Source organism: Ailuropoda melanoleuca, chromosome 8, assembly GCF_002007445.2.
Source record: "Ailuropoda melanoleuca isolate Jingjing chromosome 8, ASM200744v2, whole genome shotgun sequence".
Lineage (NCBI taxonomy): Eukaryota > Metazoa > Chordata > Mammalia > Carnivora > Ursidae > Ailuropoda > Ailuropoda melanoleuca.
The window spans coordinates 126,208,459-126,229,827 of NC_048225.1; the positions used below are offsets into that span (position 1 = coordinate 126,208,459).

At 45.6% G+C, this 21,369-nt stretch overlaps 1 protein-coding gene and 1 non-coding gene across 5 annotated transcripts; both read right to left on the reverse strand.

Annotated features, from left to right (window-relative positions):
- Positions 1-2,312: 2,312 nt before the first annotated feature.
- On the reverse strand, positions 2,313-6,138 carry LOC100470906. Its single transcript, XR_004627431.1, has 6 exons — positions 5,796-6,138; positions 5,012-5,278; positions 4,044-4,323; positions 3,566-3,844; positions 3,139-3,229; positions 2,313-2,992 (listed from the first exon to the last, which is right to left on the reverse strand). It is a non-coding gene; the product is annotated as a T-cell surface glycoprotein CD1a (transcript).
- An 8,739-nt stretch (positions 6,139-14,877) lies between these two features.
- Positions 14,878-21,035, reverse strand: LOC109488338 (T-cell surface glycoprotein CD1a-like). Of its 4 annotated transcripts, XM_034667344.1 has the most exons (7): positions 20,823-21,033; positions 20,661-20,712; positions 19,931-20,197; positions 18,963-19,241; positions 18,495-18,791; positions 18,075-18,165; positions 14,878-17,927 (listed from the first exon to the last, which is right to left on the reverse strand). In XM_034667344.1, the coding sequence occupies exons 3-7, from the start codon at positions 20,133-20,135 to the stop codon at positions 17,831-17,833; spliced, it is 969 nt and encodes a 322-aa protein (XP_034523235.1). In that variant the 5' UTR covers positions 20,136-20,197; positions 20,661-20,712; positions 20,823-21,033; the 3' UTR covers positions 14,878-17,830. The 4 variants fall into 4 exon arrangements, with proteins under 4 accessions (XP_034523235.1, XP_034523231.1, XP_034523234.1 ...); XM_034667340.1 differs by having other exon boundaries at positions 20,695-21,035; XM_034667343.1 differs by having other exon boundaries at positions 20,661-21,033.
- Between the last annotated feature and the right edge of the window lie 334 nt (positions 21,036-21,369).

Here is a 21,369-nt window from a genome sequence, read left to right on the forward strand (position 1 = left end):
CACACAAGGGGAATGAGGGAGACTGCAAGTTAGAGAAACAGCCAAGCACTCTGATCCATGAGAGAAGATTCCAGAAGTCCCATGACTTGCTCTCCCCCTTCCAACTTTTCACCTTTGCCACATCTCCCACATCAATGTTATTTTCCAGAAATGTTCACACGTGTAGGGCGAGGAGGCTGCATGTGGTCCCTCTGGACAGTCTTCTGTCCTGGTCTCTTCTCTCAGCTCCTAAACAAGTTAGAAAGAAGTTCCTCTCCCCTAGTTCAATCCACATAATTTGTTGACTAACAAACTGGTTACAAACAACAATAAAAACCATAAATCAGGAAAGTTAAACTTTTAGGCTCCGAAGACACAGAAGACATTTTCGTCCCCACTACTTGACACTCGGGATGTCCCTGCTGCAGGTCAGAGCCCAAGAATGGTTTGGGGAGTTAATTAATGAAACCAAGGGTCACTGAGGTCTAGCCGTGGCATCTCCACCCGCACTGCCGTGGGCGTCGTCAGTCACAAAAGTCCAAGTCCATTATCACGGAGTCTGTCTGTGCTGACCAGCCTGCCTGCTGACGTGGGTTTGTATCCCAGACACACGCGCTCACTGCTCATCATGAACACGTGGAGCGTCCCAACACGTGTCACCCACCTCGGGTGACTCCGGGGGAGACTGAAGCAGGGGTTGCTCGGCCTTCCTGTGTTCCCCCCGCATAGTGGACACGCGTCTCATTTGCTGTTCTTTTGGTGCCACATTTTCTGCATGTTCACGCTACTCTAGGGATGTCACTGTGGAAAACGGCCCTGACGCCCGGAGCCGCAGGACTACTGGTGTCCTAAGCCCAGAAGGCGGATGCACCTCGTGACAAAACAGCTGAGCAGGTGCGGCTGGCGCGGGCTCCTGACGCAGAGCTGTGGGCTCCGAGCCCGCTGGTGACGAGTCGGCAGTGCAGCACATCCAGGAGAGGAACAGGACTATCCGGATGTCCTCGTGGCGCCTTTCCAGAAAGTGCTACGGTAACATCGAAGAGGCTGTGATGACGGCATGGGAAAGGAGCAACAGCAGCTAGATTCAAGATTCATGAGACGATGACTGTTTCCTGTTTCTTAGTCTCTAAAATCATTGTGGGCAGCACAGCTGCGGGGCTGAAAGCAGACCCTGGCGATCACAGTAGGCAGCTGGGAAATGTTGCACACGTCTGAGCTCATGTTTCAGCAGAGGGAAATACTCCATACAATAATTACTTACAAATACATCTGTGCACTAGAGAAGTTGTCCTTAAACAGAAACACACGTGAAACCAGGCTGGGTGGTCATCGGGTGGCAAGTGTTGTGAGCAGAGGCTCCCAGGACCCCAACCCCACAATTCCCCCAGGAGCAACNCATGTTTCAGCAGGAGGGAAATACTCCATACAATAATTACTTACAAATACATCTGTGCACTAGAGAAGTTGTCCTTAAACAGAAACACACGTGAAACCAGGCTGGGTGGTCATCGGGTGGCAAGTGTTGTGAGCAGAGGCTCCCAGGACCCCAACCCCACAATTCCCCCAGGAGCAACGGCTCACTGTCACGGACTCCATGTCCCCAGGACAGTAACACGGCAGCCACGGAAGCCAGAAGACACTGTATGCACTGTCCTTGCTGGATCCCCATTCATTCCCGACCACAGCACTCCTGTTCTCTTTCCTAGAGCGTCTTTTCCCTTCAGCGACACGCTTGTATGCTACGTCTCAGACGTCACATGTACGCACCCGTGAATCCCCTGCTGATTTTGCTAAAGGACAAATTGTGATTCAGTGAGTCTTAGCAGAGGACAAGACCCTATTTTTTTTTTTTTTTTTTTTATAATTAATTTTATTTTATTATATTATGTTAATCACCATACAGTACATCCCCTGATTCTGATGTAAAGTTTGATGCTTCATTAGTTGCGTATAACACCCAGTGCACCATGCAATACGTGCCCTCCTTACTACTATGGACTATGGGAAAGACCCTATATTTCTATCCAGCCCCATGGTGACAGCCTTGCTGTCCCTGAGCCCCACAACCAGCAAGCATCCTGCCTTCCTGTTTTTATTCAGAATACTGGGAGCCACAGATCCATCCCATCGGTGTCTGTAGTTAAATAATAGAAACCTTCACAGGAAAACTCATTTCAACCTAGGGGCCTGGAGATGTCAACAGGACAGGGAAAGTGTGAACTCCCTCCACCAGGTGACAAGACATTTAATAGGAAGCCCACCAAACATGTCAACTACTACAAACATGTCAGGAAGCAAAAGAAAAAGAAAACAACCTATGAATTTAGCACAAATTGAACACATTTTTATTGGGGATATTTTCCATGAAGGTGACTCTCCTTGACAAGGATACAAATATTAAAAAGACATGGTCTTTGCTATCAGAAACCCTAAGAATTAGAAGGGAAAGGAATACTGCGGGCAATAAGGGCCGGGATCAGATAATAGATTAGCCAAGTGCAGGTTAAAGTGGTGGAAATTCTCACCAGGCAGAGACTGCTTCCACTTCTTTTTTCTTTTTTTTTCTTTTTTTTTTTGTATATTCCTCTTTTTTTTATGTTCAGTTAGCCAGCATATAGTACATCATAAGTTTTTGATGTAGTGTCTAATGATTCATTAGTTGTGTAAAACACCCAGTGCTCATCACAACACATGCCCCACGTCTGAATCAGGGAGGACTCACTGGAGGAAGTGACATCTAATGCTTGTGACACATGGTGGTTACTGGGACTTCATTTTAAACTGAATTAAATTTTGAGAGTTAAGTTGCAGAACCAAGTCAGAACCCCAATGCTGCTAAATTACACTGAGCTTATATGGACAGCTGATCATTAAGCAGAACTGAAGGACAAAGTGGGACAGAGAGTTGCAAGGACGTCACCACTGAGCTGGCCTCAGGTTCCTCCTGGAGCCTGGGCTGCTGGGATCTTGCCCAGAACGGAGGTCAGTGCATGGACATCTCCAGTGTGTTTTCCTGGGAGGAACGGAGGAGGAGTCAGTCTGCAGCAGGTGGCGGTGAGGACTGCAGGGGGGCAGGGTACTGGGAGCAGGAGGGCTGACGACAGACTGAAAGGTGGGGAGACACATGGGAAAGAGCAGGAAGGTGGCTCCAGAACTTACCAGCGCTTCCAGAGCCACAGCGCCAGACCTGCCAGAAGCACCAGGGGCACTATCACTGCCAGGAAGACCAAGCCCATGGAGTGGGGCTGCTCTGTGGGTTTGGTGCACAGACGGTGTCATTTCCCATCCACCTGAGGTTGAACTCTACCTCCCTGGTCCTTTTTGCTAGTGTCACCCTCTGTCGCCCCAGCTGCCCTTCCTCCTTTCACCTCTCCCTGCATCAGGGAGATGTCCCTTTCACCCAACCTGCATCATCCCATATTTGCAAGACCAAGACCTTCACCCTCAGCTCTTCCATTTCTGGGTTACCGATTTTGTGTCCTTTTTGGTCTGGAATCCCTAGATTCTCAAATTAATCATCAGGTTCCCCAGCTTTGCTAGAGAAATACCCACCCCTTTTCGCAGCCAGGCCCCAACTCTTCCTCACCCCAGTAGAGGACCATGTCCTGGCCTCCTAGACTGCTGTGTCTCACTTGGCAGGACAGGCCAGCTGTTTCCGTGGCTTTCACATCCAAGGACATCTGAAGATACCACGTCCCATCAGCATGGGGCAGGACGTCGCCTCGCTGGGTGTCCCGCTGCTTCTGCTCATCCCGCATCCACATCACCCACACGGGTTTGGGGTAGAAGCCAGAGACGTGGCACACCAGCAGCAGACGGCCGGGACCAGGACTGGGGCCAGCAGACAGCCAGGCCTCTGGCCTCACTGCAGACACAGGACAGGAATTCACAGACTGAGAGGGTAGATCTTCACATCACTTTAGATAGACACATCTTTCCACCTCTAGAAATCTGTCATCATCATTCTCTCTCCCTCTTGATCCTTCTTACCCAGATCGTGAGGGAATGGTGCAAATTTATGAGCACAGAATGCAGCATGCTTGGAGGGAGGGAGCAGGACTGACCTTGTCGCTGGAGATCTGCCTTCCCTGCATCAAGAAGACTTGAGAGATAGCGGGGACAGTGGTCAGTGATAAGTTTATGCATTAAATTCATTATCTTCATGGTCCTGATTGAATAGTCTGCAGACCTGCTGAGCCCTACTTCCTCCCTCTGGAGATGGCCACCATGACATGTTCTGGAAACTCACGAGATCTGATCCTTCATAAGCAATCCGTATGAAGCCAACTGAGGGTTCCCCAAAGTGCAGCTCACAGCCTCCTGTCAGCTGTACCTGGAAGGGATCTGGGGAAGAGAGACTCTGAGTTTCAGGACAAGGGGAGTAAAGAAGATGAGATGAGACAAGTGGAAACCAAGGTACTAGAAGCAAAAGTGACCGTCAGGGGGTTGGAGGGGATGGAGCACAGTTTGGTTTGAGGGAGCCCTCACACAAAGGGAAGTGTTGATGGATGGAGGCAGAGGAAGAGGTGAATGATTGAGGAAGGAAGAAATGTTGGAGGAGAGACATGAAGGGTATGGGCAGAGAATAAGGAAGAGGTCAGTGGGAGAGCTGGGGTAAAAACAAGCTAGGGTGAAGGGAATGCGGTGGGGACAGGGAACACATAGACAGACCTCACTGATGGGTTGAATGGGGAGAAAAACAAACAGTTCAAGGAATCAGTCACAGAGTGAGGGAATAGGGGGTGCCTGCTTGGAGGCCAGGGAAGGGAGTGGTCACAGGAGACATTAGTGGGAGACAGGAGAACAGAGCCGGTGGTCAATGAGAGGAGTGGGAAGTAGCGAAAGACATGAAACTTTTCAAGAATCAGGGTCTGGCTTCTATCCTCCGCCCACATGTGTGAGATTCAGATTTATGTTGGGGAGATGTGAGCTTCAGAAGCCACAGGAGGCTCTTTCCTAGAGAAAGAAAGAACTCCAGGAAACACACACACACCTGCCACCTCCATCCCCCCTCTGAGGGAGCTGAACTCACATTCGAGTTGCCATTCACTGAAATGGTCATGAAAACATAGAGGAAGACCAATGGAGTTTGAATAAAATGCCTCTTCTGCTCTAATCACCTCCTCGTTGCTTAAGTTGCCCCTGGACCAAGGCCACAAGAAAATGAAAGCGCCAGTCTTGTTGTCCCAGCCATGAGTCTGCAGCTCATCCAGCCAAGCTGAGGCAAGATTTTGCGTCCGGGAACGGTTGTAAAAGGATGAAGTCAGGATGATTCGGAGGGAGATCGGCTCCTGGAAGGCTGTGGAAAAAGAATAGATTGACTTTGGAAGAGGAGGTCATTGGGAAAGAGAGAGAAAGGAGACAAGGGTGGCAGGGAGGGGAACCAAAATCAGGAGAACAGGGAAGACATAGTTGTCTCAGGAGACATGTGCTGCCCCAGAGCCCTGAGCTTCATACCCAACTGTCAGAGAAGCACACAGCCCTGGGGTCAGGGATGCTCGGGAAGGAACCAGGCTGATGCTTTCGTCCCCAGGTATGTGCTGGGGAGCCCACACTACAGTGCAGACACACACACACACACACAAACACAAACAAACACACACCACAAGTGCACAGGTGCACATACGCACAAACACACTTACGCAAAAGAACATACAGATACATATACACACAAGTATACAGACACAGAAACGCAGGTACACAAACACACACACACATATTAAAACACACACACAGTCATGCAAGCACATCTACACACACACACACACACACACACACACACACGTGTACCCACTGGGCAGAGCCAGAGATCTCACCATCTTCACTGTCACCACCTGGGAGGAGAACCACAAACGACACAAGTTGCAGGAACAGCATCGTATCTGCAGGTGTTCGTTCTCTCTTTCTCTTACTCGGTCTTTGATGGTTTTTCTAACAAACCTACCCCCACACAGCACTGTTCCTCTGACTTCCTTCTCCACACACCAGCCTTCCCTGCGACTCTGCGACAATGCAAATGTGCTCCTCCCTCAACCCTGGACACCTACTCAGACTCTCGCTTCCCCTCGTGGTCTGACCATCCTCTGTGGCCTCCAGCTTTTCCTTGTCACCAGCTTCCATCCTGCTCCCCGTCCCCTAATTCAGCTGCTACAAAACAAGTCCTGTGTGGCATGGAAAAGTGACCCTACCTCTTGTGCCTTTCCTTCTCGCCCAGACAGTAATCCATGAAAACACATGGCTCCCTGCACCCAGCCCTGGACCCTGCTGTCACGCTGTCCCTCCTGCCCTTGTGATACTTCTCATGTATTTCCTTCCCCTTCTCACCCCCACCCCAGCTCATTCACATCTCTGACTTCTCCCTACTTGTGTTTAAAAAAAAAAAAACCCTAAATCAACCAGGTAAACTTGAAGATCTAGTTGGTTTTATTAAGGGATTCAAGAATTGGGCAGCACCCCTTCTTGCGGGTAGAGGGGAGCTCCGAGGAGTGGTGCAAATGGGAGGTTTGTAGAGGAAGGAAGTTGACAAAAGAAGAGAAAGGAGTGTCAGGGAAGGTCACCTTGCCTTAATTTGGAAAGCAGGAGGTATTACCATGCAGATGACCTCCCCTTCTTGGGGGTTGGAGATGGTCCATGTGACAGATCACCTCACTGGCGCTGACCAGAGAATTCTTCACTGATAGGTGAGCATTTCTGGGCGCGGTAGTAGGTTAAGGATTAAACAACATTTGGTGACCTGGCCTGGCCCAAGGGTTTCTTTTTAATGGCTACTCTATTTGCTTGTCCAGATGCCCGCATGATTGCCTGCGTAACGGTATCAGCAGCCACCAATCCACCATGATTCCTAGGGAGGAACCAGTAGCCATCACGAGACCACAGGACACTGAAACATCTGAAGTATACCCCTTCAGTCTGACTTGCATTAAGACGTATTCACTCACCAGTCACTTAGCACCTGCCTGGATCCAAGCACTGTGCTACACTCATGAAAATACAGTGTTCACAGTGCAATCACTGTGTGCAAGGAGCTTTCAGTCTACTTGGGAAAAAACCATAAACCAAGAACTGTAACTTTTGGTGTGCTGAGTTAGTTTTTCTTTGATTTGTTCTTTCCTTTAAATTCAGCTAACACACAGTGTTGTATTAGTGTCTGATGTAAAATATAGTGATTCAGGAATTCTAGACATTACTCAGTGCTCATGAATGTAAGTGTTATTCTAATCCCCTTCACATCTTTCCCCCGTTCTCCACCCACCTTCCCTCCGAGAACCAGCAGTGTGTCCTTTGTAGATGTCCATTTTTTTTCTTTTGTTCCTTACATTCCACATATGAACGAGACCTTTTTTTTCTCTTGTTTCTTTTGTTTCTTAAATTCCACGTATGAGTGAGACCATATGGCATGGGTCTTTCTCTGATTGGTTATTTCACTTCCCATCCATGTTGTTGCAAATGGCAAGATTTCAGGCATTTGTATGTCTGAGTAATATTCCCCTGTGTGTACAAAGCACACCTTTTCTGTTGTTGTTAATCCATCTGTCTACGGCAGCTCGGGCGGCTTCTATAATTTGGCTCTTGTAATGAATGCAGCAGTAAATATTGGGGTGCATGTTTCTTTTCATTTTAGTGTTTTCACATTCCTTGGGTAAATATCCAGTAGCACATTTACTGGATCAGGTGACATTTCTGTTTTTAATGCTTTGAGGAACCTCCATACTGTTTGCACACTGGCTGCCCCAGTTTGCGTTCCCACCAACAGGGCATCAGGGGTCCTTTCTCTCTACATCTTCCCCAACACTTTTTCTTGGATGTTGTTTACATTTAGCCAGTATGACAGGTGTGAGATGATATCTCTTTGAGGTTTTCATTTGCATTTCCCTGATGATGAGTGATGTTGAGTGTTATTTCATGTTCTGTTGGGCATCTGGATGTCTTTTCAGTGAAATATCTATTTATGTCTTTTGCCCATTGTTTAATTGAATTATATGTTCTTTTGTGGTTGAGTTGTACAAGTTTTCTTTTTTCTTTGCAAGTTCTTTATATATTTTGGATAATAACCCATTATCAGATATGTTATCAGCAAAAGTCTATTCACATTCAGAAGATTGTCTTTCAGTTTTGTTGATTATTTCCTTTCCTGGGAACAAGCTTTTTATTTTGATGTAGTCCCAATAGTTTATTTTTTCTTTTGTCTCCCTTGCCTCGGGAGACATCTAGAAAAATGTTGTTGGGGCAACTTACTCATCTTTTCTGATGGCTGAGTAATATTCCATTGTATATATGAGCCCCATCTTCTTTATCCATTCCTCTGTTGAATGACATCTCAGCTCCTTCCACAGTTTGACTATTGTGGACATTGCTGCTATGAACATTGGAGTGCACGTGCCCCTTCTTTTCACTACATCTGTATCCTTGGGGTAAATACCAGTAGTGCAATTGCTGGATCATAGGATGCCTAGGAATAAACCTAACCAAAGAGATTAAAGATCTGTACTCTATAAACTACAGAATACATATGAAAGAAATCGAGGAAGACACAAAGAGATGGAAAAACATTCCATGCTCATGGATCAGAAGAATAAACGTTGTTAAAATGTCCATGCTGCCCAGAGCAAATCAGCACCGTTTTCTTTTTTTCTTTTTATAATGTTCAATTAGCCAATATATAGTACGTAATGACAACACCATTATCAACACAGTTGAAAAGCCTGTCTTTTTCCTGTTGCATAGTCTTGCCTCCTTTGTCAAAGATTCAAAGCCCATAAAATGGGCTCTCTACTATGTCCCATTGATGTATGTGTCTATTTATATGCCAGTACCATACTATTTGATTACTATACCCGTGTAGGATAACTTGAAATCTGAATTTCCAGCTTTTTTTTTTCTTTTTCAAGTTGCTTTGGCCGTTCAGTCTTTTGTGGTTCCATACAAAGTTTCAGATTGCTTGCTTTCATTCTGTGAAAAATGCTGTCAGTATTTTGATAGGCAATCTGTAGTTTGCTTTGGATAGGATAGATGTGTTAACAATATTTGTTCTTCCAAACCATAAGCTTGGAGCATCTTTCCATTTCTTTGTGTCACCTTCAATTTTTTTTCATGAATGCTTTATAGTTTTAATAGTACAGGTCTTTTGCCTCTTTGGTTAAGTGTATTCCTAGGTGTTTTATTATTTTGGTGCAACTATAAATGGAATGGTTTGCTTAATTTCTCTTTCTGCAACTTCATTATGGTTTTAAAGAAATGCAAAGGATTTCTCTGTATTGATTTTGTGCCCTGAGACCTTACTGAATTAGTTCTAGTAGTTTTTTGGAGGGAGTTTTTAGGGTTTTAGGTAAATAGTGAAAGTTTTACCTCTTCCTTACCAATTTTGATGCCTTGTATTCCTTCCTATTGTGATTGCTGTGGCTGAGACTTCCAGTACTATGTTCAATAAAAGTAGTGAAAGAGGACATCCTTGTCTTGCTCCTTAACTTAAAGGAAAAGCTCTCAGTTTTTAACCACTAAGTGTGATGTTAGCTGTGGGTTTTTCATATGTGACCTTTATCATATTGAGTTATGTTACCTTTAAATCTATTTTCTTGAGGGATTTTATCATAATGGATGTTGTACTTTGTCAGATAATCTTTCTGCATCTAATGAAATGATCATACAGTTTTTGTACTTTCTCTTGTCATATATCATGTTGATTGATTTGTGAATTTACACACTTGTATCTCAGGAATAAATTTCACTTGATGGTGATGAATGATTTTTTTACTGTATTGTTGGATGCGGTTTACTGATATTTTGTTATGGATTTTTCCATCTTTTTCGTCAGAATTATTGCTCTTTAGTTCTCTTTTTTTGTAGTGTCTTTATCTGCTTTTGGTATCAGGGTAATGCTATCGCCTCATAGAATGAATTTGGAAGCATTCCTTCCTCTTCTGATTTTAATAGTTTGAGAAGAATTGGTATTAACTCTTCTTGAAATGTTTGGTAAATCTTTGAAGCTTTCTGGTCCTGGACTTTGGTAAATCTTTGAAGCTTTCTGGTCCTGGACTTTGGTAAATCTTTGAAGCTTTCTGGTCCTGGTCCCGGGAGTTTTTTCATTACTGATTCAATGTCATTGCTGGTAATCAGTCAGTTCAAACTTTCTATTTTTTCCCAGTTCAATTTTGGGAGGCTAAATGTTTCTGGGAAACTGTCCATTTCTTGTAGGTTGTCCAATTTCTCGGCATATAATTTTTCATAATATTCTCTTACAATCCTTTGTATTTCTTTGATGTCAGTAGTTATTTCTCCTCTTTCATCTCTGATTTTATTTGAGATCTCTCTCTGTCTCTCTCTTGTTCTTGCTTTTTTTAAATGAGTCTGGCTAAATGTTTATCAATTATGTTGATCTTTCCTAAGAATTTGTCCCTGGTTTCATTGATCTGTTCATTTGTGGATTTTTGTTTGTTTTGTTTTGTTTTTTTAATTTCTATATCATTTATTTCTGTTATTATTTCCTTTCTTCTACTGCTTCTGGGGTTTTTTGTTCTTTCTCTAGCTCCTTTAGTTGTATGGTTAGGTTGTGTATTTGAGATTTTTGTTTCTTGAGGTGTGCCTAGATTGCTATAAACTTTCCTCTTAGAACAGCTTTTGCTATTTCCCCAAAACTTTGGACTATTGTGTTTTAATTTTCACTTGTGTCCATATGTTTTTTGATTCTATCTGATACCTTGGTTGACCCATTCATTGTTTAGTAGCATGTTAATTAACTACCATGTATTTGTGCTCTTTCCATATTTTGCTTTGGTTTATTTCTAGATTCATACTACTGTGGTCAGAAAAGATGCACGGTATGACTTTGACCTTTTTGAATTTGTTGAAACTTGTGTTGGGGCCTAATATGGGATATATTACTGAGAATGTTCCAAGAGCGCCTGAAAAAAACGTGCATTTCGTTGTTTGGGGTTGGAATGTTCTGAATATATCATTTAGATCTATCTGGTCCGATCTGTCATTCAAAGCCACTGTTTCCTGTGTGATTTTCTGCTTGGATGTTTTGTTCATCCATGTAAGTGGGGTGGTTAAGCCCCTACTATTACTGTATTATTATCAATCACTTCCTTTATGCTTGTTATTAGCTACTTTATTTCTTTGGGTCCTCCCATGTTGGGTGCATAACATTCATAATTGCTATATGCTCTTGTTGGATGATTCCCTTTATTATTAAATAGTGTCCTTCTTTGTCTCTCGGTACAGTCTTTCTTTTATTTTATTTTATTTAATTTATTTTTTTTAAAGATTTTATTTATTTATTTGACAGAGATAGAGACAGCCAGCGAGAGAGAGAACACAAGCAGGGGGAGTGGGAGAGGAAGAAGCAGGCTCATAGTGGAAGAGCCTGATGTGGGGCTCGATCCCATAACGCCGGGATCACGCCCTGAGCTGAAGGCAGATGCTTAACCGCTGTGCCACCCAGGTGCCCCCAGTCTTTCTTTTAAAGTCTACTCAGTCTGATACAAGCATTACTGCTCTGGCTTTCATTTCCTATCCATTAGCTTAATAAATTATGCTCCATCCTTTCACTTTCTGGTTTTTTTTTTTAAGATTTTTTATTTATCTGACAGAGAGAGACACAGTGAGAGAGGGAACACAAGCAAGGGGAGTGGGAGAGGGAAAAGCAGGCTTCCCACTGAGCAGGGAGCCAGATGCGAGGCTCGATCCCAGGACCCTAGGATCATGACCTGAGCCGAAGGCAGACGTTTAACAACTGAGCCACCCAGGAGCCCCTCCATCCCTTCACTTTCAATCTACATGTGTCTTTAGGTCTCAGATTAGTCTTGTAGGGTACATGTAGATGGATTTGCTTTTTTATCCATCCCATCACCCTATGTTTTGTGATTGGAGCATTTAGTCCATTTCCATTCAATGTGATTATAGGAAGAAATGGACTTATTGTCATTTTGTTACCTATTTTATGGCTGTTCTGGTAGTTCTCTGTTCATTTCTCTTCTTGTTATCGTCTCCCGTGGTTAACTGGCTTTCTCTAGTGATATACTTGGATTCTTTTCTCTTGAGTTTTTTGTATATCTATTAGTAATTTTTGATTTGTGGTTATCATTTGGTTTGTATATAACAGCTTCTGTACATAGCAGTCAACATTAAGGTCACATTAAGTTTGAAACCATTTTTTATTTCTTTTCTCTACCCACCCACATTTTTGAAATATAGTGTCATAATTGCATCCTTTTATTTAGTGAGTCCCTTGACTAATTTTTGTCAACATCCTTACTGTTACTGAGTTTGTGCTTCATTTCCTTTGGTGTTTCCTTTCCACTCAGAGTCCCCTTTAACATATCTTGTAGCGCTGGATTAGTGATCATGAATTCCCTTCACATGTTTGTCTGGGAAACTCTTTATGTCTCCTATTCTGAATGATAGCCTTGCTGGAAAGAGTGTTCTTGCCTGCAGACTTTTTTTTCCCTCTCACTACTTTGACTATATCATGCCACTCTCTTCTGGCCTGCAAAGTTTCAGCTGAATAATCAGCGGAAGCTTTATGGGTTTCCCTTGCATTTAACTTTCTTCTTTTCTCCTGCTGCTTTTAAAAATCTCCTTTCTCACTACTTTTTGCCATTTTAATTAACATGTATTCTAGTGTAGAGCTCCTTGAATTGATTTTATTGGCTGCACTCTGTGCCTCCTCTTCATTTCTGTTTCCTTCACCATTTTCAGGAAGTTTTTAGCTATTATTTCTCAAATAAATATTCGACCTCTTTCTCTCTCTCCTCCTTCTGTGATTTATAATGCAAGTATTTTTATGCTTGATGGTGTTGCTCAGCTCCCTAGGTCTATTTTCCTTTGGTATTTGTTTTCTTCTCTCTCTTGTTCAACTTGATTGCTTTCCATACCCTGTCTTCCAGGTCACTGATAAGTTCTGCTTCCTCTAGTCTCCTATTCATTTCATCAGTGTATTTCTAATTTCACTATTGAGTTCTTCATCACTGATTGGATCTTTTTTATGCTTTCTATCTCTTGGTTGAGGATCTCACTAGGGTCTCTACTCTTTCCTCAAGTCTAGCAAGTATCTTTATGGCCATTATTTTAAATACTTTGTTTGGTGTAACACCTATCTCCTTTCTACTTAACTCTCTACTGTGAATTTGTCCTGTTTTTGTCCTTTGGGACATATTCCTCTGTCGTCTCATTGTGTCCAATTCTATTTCTCTGTGTCAGGAAAGTTAGCTACGTCTCCTACTCTTGAAGGTAGTGACCTTATGAAGAAGAGATTATGTAGTGACCTTCAATTCAGTGTCCCCTATTTTTCAAGACCTGACACTTCAAGGGTGTCTCCTATGTGAGATGCATGTGTCCTCCCGTGTTGGTTAAGCCACTTTAGTTTCAGTCCTTTCATTTGAAATGGCTCTCATTGCCTGTTGTGGGCCAGATTTGGTTGTTTTGTGTTAGTGGCTAATCAGACCCCCTTGGGCTTAAGTTGTGTCAAACCACACATTTGCCAGAGATGAAGTATCAGTGAACTGCAGGGCACATTCTCTACGTCATCCCCTGAGAAACTTTCATTGTTGGAAGGGCCCTACCATCAGAACAGAAGTCTGCCACCAGACCCCATCTGGGACCTGAGTCAAATATCCGTGTGGTTATCCTTCCCTCTCCCCAGGGCAGGACTCACATGGAGCAGTACAGCACATGAGAGGGCTGCTTGCACATTCCCAGGCTTGTGACACGAATTAGGAGGGCCCTATCAAGAGCGTATTGCAGGAGGCATATCTTCAGAAGAGTATGGCAGTGGGACACAGGGTGTTAGCAAGGCTTGTACACGATTACTCTTGGAGGGGACTGTGGCCAATGGATGCAGGGAGCTTGTCCATTCATCTCTACAAAACCCCTGGTGTAAATTTGGACCAGTCACGTAGCCAGCAGCTGAAAAACACCTCAATTCCTGAGCAGTGGTTTGTCAGAAATCCATGAAAATACCCAGGACAGGGATTGCTCCAGATGTCAGGGTTAATAAGCAAGATAGAGTAAGAGTGTCACAAGATGAGGACACATGCGAAAAAAGCAAGCAGGCAAGGAAAGAAAGAGTAATATTTTGAAGCACTGAGAGAAGGAAAGTGAAGTCAGGAGGAACGTTGCAAGGAAGAAAGACATTAGGGGCGCCTGGGTGGCACAGTCGTTAAGCGTTTACCTTCGGCTCAGGGCGTGATCCCGGCATTCTGGGATCGAGCCCCACATCAGGCTCCTCCGCCATGAGCCTGCTTCTTCCTCTCCCACTCCCCCTGCTGTGTTCCCTCTCTCACTGGCTCTGTCACATAAATAAATAAAATCTTAAAAAAAAAAAAAAGGAAGAAAGACATTAGCCCAGTGTCCCCCTGTGGCCATGTTCACATCCATCAGAGGGGAGCCTCCATTCACTATGGACAGAAATCCACCTTGTGCCAAAACCACTCAGGGAATGTATTGGCTGATGGAACTGGGGAGCTCAGGGTCACTGGGGCTCCATTGCCTTCTGTGGGTCTGTGTGTCTGCCTTCGCTTTTCTGATGCTTTGGTTTTGTTATTGCTGCTGTTTTCACTATCACTGGAGTATGACGGCAAACGAATATTGTACCTATGGACAGCATGCAGCTTTCCAGCTGCCCAGGGAGGAAGGCTGGGAGGCACCACGGGCCGTGTGGGACTGCACAGGCTCTAACAGGGGCAGCAGAGCCTGTGACGTGACATGAACGAAGGTCCTCCTGAGGAAAGTCTTCCAGCAACTTCTCAGAGAGGACGGCCTGAGGAACCATGGGAGCCCGGGGCACATGGGGCGTGCAGGGAGCTGCACCTGTATGCTCACGTCCTTACCTAAGTGTCCCCAGGGTGGCAGGCTGCATTTTAGAAGGAAAATGCAGAATTGGTCAAGAAACTTATATTGAAGGAAAACGTGAAAATTATTCTTTAATGTACTATTCATCATGTGTTTGTATATTTTTACTGCTTTTTTCTTTTAAAAAGATAAAATAATCACTTGAGGTTTTCACATATGTATACAAGGTGACAGAGCCTACAACCAAGCCAGTTAGCACTGCCAGGACCTCTCATCTGGAATGTCTTCTTCTCTCTTTTATTTTTACTTCTTGTGGTGTGAACACTTGTGATTTCCACCTCTTGGCAAATTTCACATAATTTCTCTGCTTTCTTGCAAGGAGGCTTCATCCTCAGGCTTGCTTCTCTGGTGATGAAAAATTGATTGTATTTATTTCAGGCTTCATACTCTGACCTTATCATCCAGGACAAGAGAGAACATATCTTTCTCCTCCATTAAGCGTAAGAATCAGGCCCCATTGACCTGTGCCACTTGGAGCAGGTTCCTGGCCTGAACCATCATTCTGCGTGATACAAGTGGCATCTATCTGATAATGGGCCTCAACTGGAGGTTACCTGGCCCTCTTATAACCTGTCACATTGTCAAGGATGATTTCTACTGATGGCCTCACGCTGATCAGAGCCCCAGGATACACATGAATGCACAGTCAACCATCCAAAATCCACATGGTGGCCACAGAAGGGAGATGAGGAGGACTAGAAGTTAGAGAAACAGACAAGCACTCTCATTCATGAAAGAAGATTCCAGAAATCCCATGATTTGCTCTCTCCCTTCCCACCTCTCCTATGTCAACATGATTTTCCAGAAATGCCCACATGTGTAGGGCCAGGAGCCTGCATGCGCTCCCTCTGGATACTTCACTGCCCTGGGCTCCTCTCGCAGCACCTGCACTTACTAGGACTAAGTTTCTGTCCCCTAGTCAACCCACATAAGTTACGGCACTAATAAACTGGTTACAAACAACAATGAAAACCACGATCAAATCAAGGAAACAAAATTTTCAAGCTACGAAGACATGGAAGACCTTTTCTTCCCCAGCACTTGACACTCAGAATGTTCCAGCTGCATATCAGGGTTTGAGAATGGTTTCTTATGTTAATTAATGAAACCGAGAGTAACTGAGGTCTAGCCATGGATGTCTCCACTCGCGCTGCCGTGGGTGTCGTCAGTCACAAAGGTCCATCTTCGTTGTTCACGGAGTCTGTCTGTGCTGACCGGCCTGCCTCCTGACATGTGTCACCCACTTCAGGTGATTCCAGATGAGGCTGAACCAGGTATTGCTCTGCCTTCCTGTGTTAATCCCCACACTATAAGGATGTGTCCTATTCACGGTCCATTTGGTGCCACGTCTTCTGAATTCCATGCTTCCTCTTGGTGACTTCAGAGTTTAAAAAGGCCCTGAAGACCAGAGCCGCAGGACTGACTGGCGACGTAAGCACAAGACGGTGGGATGTGCCCCACAGACAAAACACCTGTGTGCGTGAGGCTCACTCAGACTCCTGATGCAAGTCTGTGGGTCCTGAGTTCGGTGGTAATGAGTCAGCAATGCAGCAAATCCAGGAAACGGAATAGGACGGTCCTGATACCTATGTGGAACTGCTTCAGAAATTGCTGAAGTAACATCTAGGACACTATGAGGACGCAATGAAAAAGGCAGGAATGTATCTATATTCATGGATTCATGAGAAGATGACCGTCTCCCCTTTGTTTGTTTAGAAAACCATCACGGGCAGTACCGATGCAGGGCAGGAAGCCAAAGATCCTGGCATTCACAGTGCCCAAGCTGGGAAATGTTACACAACCCCGAGCCTGTGTTTCAGTATAGGGAAATACTCCATACAATAAATTATTTACAAACACATGTATACACTAGAGAAGCTGTCTTTAAACAGAAACACACATGAAACCAGGCTGGGTAGTCATCAGTTGACAAGTGTTATGAGCAGAGGCTCCTAGGACCCCAACCCCACATTTCCCCCAGGAACAATGGCTCACTGTCACTGACTCTGTGTCCTCAGGACTGTAACACAGGAGCCACAAAGGCCATGAGGCTCCGTATGCATGCTCCTTGCTGGATCTCCATTCATTCCCGACCACAGCTCTCGTCTCTTTCCTAGAGCGTCTCTTTTCCCTCCAGCAACACACTTTCACTGCTACCTCTCAGACATCACATGTTATACACCTGTGAATTCCCTGCTGATTTCGCTAAAATGCGAATTGCGTTCAGTGGGTTTCTGCTGAGGCCAAGACCCTATATTTCTATCAAGCCACAAGGTGACAGCTCTGCTGCTGTCTCTGAGCCCCACAAACAGCAAGCATCCTGCCTTCCTCTTTCAGTTCAGAATACTGGGAGCAACAGGTCCAGTCCAATAGGTGTCTGGAGGTAAATAATAGAAATCTTCACAGGAAACTTGTTTCTGCTTCGATGCCTGGAGATGTGGATAGGAACAGGGAAAGTGTTAACTCTCTCAACCAGGTGACAAGACATTTAACAAGGAAAGGATCAAACATCTCAACTACCACAAACATGTCAGGAAGCAAAAGAAAAAAGAAAAAATGTATGAATTTAGCATAAATTCAACACATATTTTTATTGGGGACATATTCCGTGCAGGTGACTCTCCTTGCCAAAGATACAAACATTAAAAAGACATGTCTTTGCTCTTAAGAATCCTAAGAATTAAAAGGCAAAGGAACCTAATGGGGGCAACAAGGGCTGGGGTTCAGGAATAGATTACCAAAGTGCAAGTTTAAGTGCTGGAAATTATCACCTGAGACTGCTTCCACTACTGAATCAGGAAGGGCTCCCTGGAAGAAGTGACTACCGATACCCGTGACCGATGGAAGTGCTGAGACTTCATTTCACACTGAGTAAATTTTGAGAGTTAAGTTCCAGGACCAATTCAGAATAACAAATCCTGCTAAATTACACTGAGCTTATATTGACAACAGATCATTAAGCAGAACTGAAAGACAAAGTTGCACACAGATTGTTGCAAGGACATCACCGCTGAGCTGGGTTTGGGTAAGTACTGGAGCCTGGGCTGCTGGGATCTCGCTCAGAAGGGAGGTCAGTACACTGAGGTCTCCAGGGTGTTTTCCTGGAACACACAAAGGAGGAAGTGACTCTGTAGTAGGTGGACATGAGGACTGCAGGGGGGAAGGGCACTGGGAAAAGAAGGGAGGAGGACAGATTAAAGGCGGGGAGACACATGGGAAAGAGCAGGAGGGTGGCTCCAGAGACGTACCAGCGCTTCCAGAGCCACAGCGCCAGACCTGCCAGAAGCACCAGGAGCACTATCACCGCCAGGAAGACCAAGCCCATGGAGTGGGGCTGCTCTGTGGGTTTGGAGCACAGACGGTGTCACGTCCCATCCATCCCTTGTTGACCTGCACCTCCCTGGTCCTCTTTGCTCACGTCGCTTTCTTCCTCACCAGCTGCCCATCCTCCTTTCATTTCTCCCATCCCTCCTCAGAGATGGGTCTTCACCCAACCCTCTGCATCCCCCACATCCTCAGGACCCACACTCTCAGCTGTTCCATTTCTGAGTTACTGATTTTAGTCATTTTTGGTCTGGAATCCCTAGCAACCCAAATTTTTCATCAGTCTCCCAAGCTCTGCTGGAGGACCACCTGCCCCCTTTCCCAGCTGGACCCATCTTTCTCACCCCAGTAGAGGACCATGTCCTGGCCTCCTAGACTGCTGTGTCTCACTCGGCAGGTCAGGCCAGCTGCGTCCCTGGCTATCACATCCAGGGTCACTCGGAGATACCACGTCCCATCAGCATGGGGCAGGATGTCACCTCGCCGGGTGCCCCGCTGCTTCTGCTCACCCCGCATCCACATCACCCACACCGGTTTGGGGTAGAAGCCAGAGACGTGGCACACCAGCAGCAGACGGCCGGGACCCGGACTGGGGCCAGTGGACAGCCAGACCTCTGGCCTCACTGCAGACACAGGACAGACTGAGAGGGTAGATCTTCACATCACTTTAGATAGACACATCTTTCCACCTCTAGAAATCTGTCATCATCATTCTCTCTCCCTCTTGGTCCTTCTTACCCAGATCGTGAGGGAATGGTGCAAATTTATGAGCACAGAATGCAGCATACTTGGAGGGAGGGAGCAGGACTGACCTTGTCGCTGGAGATCTGCCTTCCCTGCATCAAGAAAACTTGAGAGATAGTGGGGACAGTAGTCTATGATGAACGTATGCATTAATTCATTATCTTCATGGTCCTGATTGAATAGTCTGCAGACCTGCTGAGCCCTACTTCCTCCCTCTGGAGATGGCCACCATGACATGTTCTGGAAACTTATGAGATCTGTTCCTTGATAAGCAATCCTCATGAAGCCAACTGATGCTTCTCCAAAGTGCAGTTCACAGCCTAACGCCAGCTGTACCTGGAAGGGATCTGGGGAAGAGAGACTGTGAGTTTCAGTACGGAGGGAGAGAAAGACATGAAATGAGATGAGTGGAAACCAGGAATGGTGGAAACAGAGGGAGAATTTCGGGGGACTGGAGGGAAGGAAGCAAAGTTTGGTTTGATGGGAGGCTCCCACAAAGGGGAAGTGGTGGTGGATGGAGGCAGAGGAAGAGGTGAGTGATTGAGGAAGGAACAAATGTTGGAGGAGAGACATGAAGCAGGTGGGCAGAGAATAAAGAAGGGCTCAGCAAGAGAGCTGGGGTTAAAAACAACCTAGGGTGAAGGGAATGCAGTGGGGTACGGGGAAAGCATAGTCAGATTTTGCTGCTAGGATTGAATGGGGAGAAAAGCATAGTTCAATTTCAGTCACGGAGTGAGGGACACCAGGGTGTGCCTGCTTGGAGGCCAGGGAAAGGGCTGGTCACAGGACGCGCTAGTGGGAGACAAGAGAGCACAGCCTATGGTCAGTGAGAGGAGTGGGAAATAGCAGAAGCTGTGAAGCTTAATAAGAATCGGGGTCTGGCTTCTACCCTCTGCCTAGATGAGTGTGTTTCAGATTTATGACGGGGAGATGTGAGTTTCAGAAGATAGTGGAGGCTCTTTCCTAGAGGAAGAAGGAACTCAAAGATACACACACAGCAGCTACTTCCATCCCAGCTCTGGAGAACTGAACTCACATTCAAGCTGCCATTGGCTGCCATGATCTTGAAATTTTAGAGGAAATCCAATGTAGTATGAAGAGAATAACTCTTCCACTCCCATCAGCTCCTTGCTGCATAATTTCCCCTTGTACCAATGCCGAAGGAAAATGAAAGCTCCAGTCTTGTTGTCCCAGGCGTGAGTCTGCAGCTCGTCCAGCCAAGCTGAGCCTTGATTTTGCATCCAGGAACGGTTGTAAAAGGATGTGGTCAGGATAATTCGGACAGAGATTGGCTCCTGGAAGGCTGTGGAAAAGAACGGATAGACTGGAAGAGGAGGGCATTGTAAAGGAGGCTGAATGGTGAAGAGGGTGGCAGAATGGGGAACCAAAATCTAGAAGACAGGGAAGCCATAGTTGTCTCAGGAGACATGCGCTGCCCCCAAGCCCCAAACTTGGTACCCATCCTTCAGAAGACCGTAGGGCCCTGGGGTCAGGGATGCTCAGGAAGGAATCAGACTGAGACTCTATCTCCCCAAATATGTGCTGGAGAACTGACTCCAAAAGTGCACACACTCAAACAGAAATGCACACACACACAGCACAAGTGCACAGATGCACACATGCACAAACACACTTACACAGAGAACTGACACAGGCACATATACACACAAGTATACAGACACAGAAACACACAGACACAGATACACACACATGCATTCATATATTAAAATATGTACATACACTCACACCGACTGGCAGACACTCACATGTGCACCCACAGGGCAAGGCCAGAGATCTCACCGTCTTCACTGTCACCACCTGGGAGGAGAACCACGAACAACACAAGTTGCAGGAACAGCATCGTATCTGCAGATGTTCTCTCTTTCTCTGACAAAGTCAGCCTTTGATGGCTGTTCTAGCAAACCTACCCCCACACGGCCCCTGTCCTCTGACTTCCTTCTCCACACACCAGCCTTCCCTGAGTCTCTGCGACAGTGCAAATGTGCTCCTCCCTCAACCCTGGACACCTACTCAGACTCTCACTTCCCCTCCTGGTCTGACTCTTCTCTCTGGCTTTCAGCTTCTCCCTGTCACCAGCTTCCATCCTGCTCCCCGTCCCCTAATTCATTTGCTTCAGAACCAGTCCTGTGTGGCATAGAAGTCACCCCACATCTTGTGCCTTTCCTTCTCATCCAGACAGTAATCCATGAAAACGCACAGCTCCCCAGCACCCAGCCTTGAACCCTGCTGTCACTCTGTCCTTCCTGACCTTGTGACACCCACTATGTATTTCCTTCCCCATCTCACCCCCACCCCAGCTCATTCACATTCTGACTTCTCACTGCTTGTGTTAAAAACCAAAATCATCCAGGTAAATTTGAAGATCTAATTGGTTTTATGAAGCAATTCAAGAATATGGCAGCACCCCTTCTGGCAGATAGAGGGGAGTTCTGAGCAGGGGTGCAAATGGGGGGG

Excerpts from the sequence above, each read along its gene's own strand:
- LOC109488338 (XM_034667340.1), bottom strand. The coding sequence starts at position 20,755 with ATGCTGTTCCTGCAACTTGTGTTGTTCGTGGTTCTCCTCCCAGGTGGT. Across the intron at positions 20,198-20,694 it reads AGGTGGTGACAGTGAAGACG|CCTTCCAGGAGCCAATCTCT; the intron begins GTGAGATCTCTG and ends TCTTTTCCACAG. Across the intron at positions 19,242-19,930 it reads CAGCCAATGGCAGCTTGAAT|ATCCCTTCCAGGTACAGCTG; the intron begins GTGAGTTCAGTT and ends TCTCTTCCCCAG.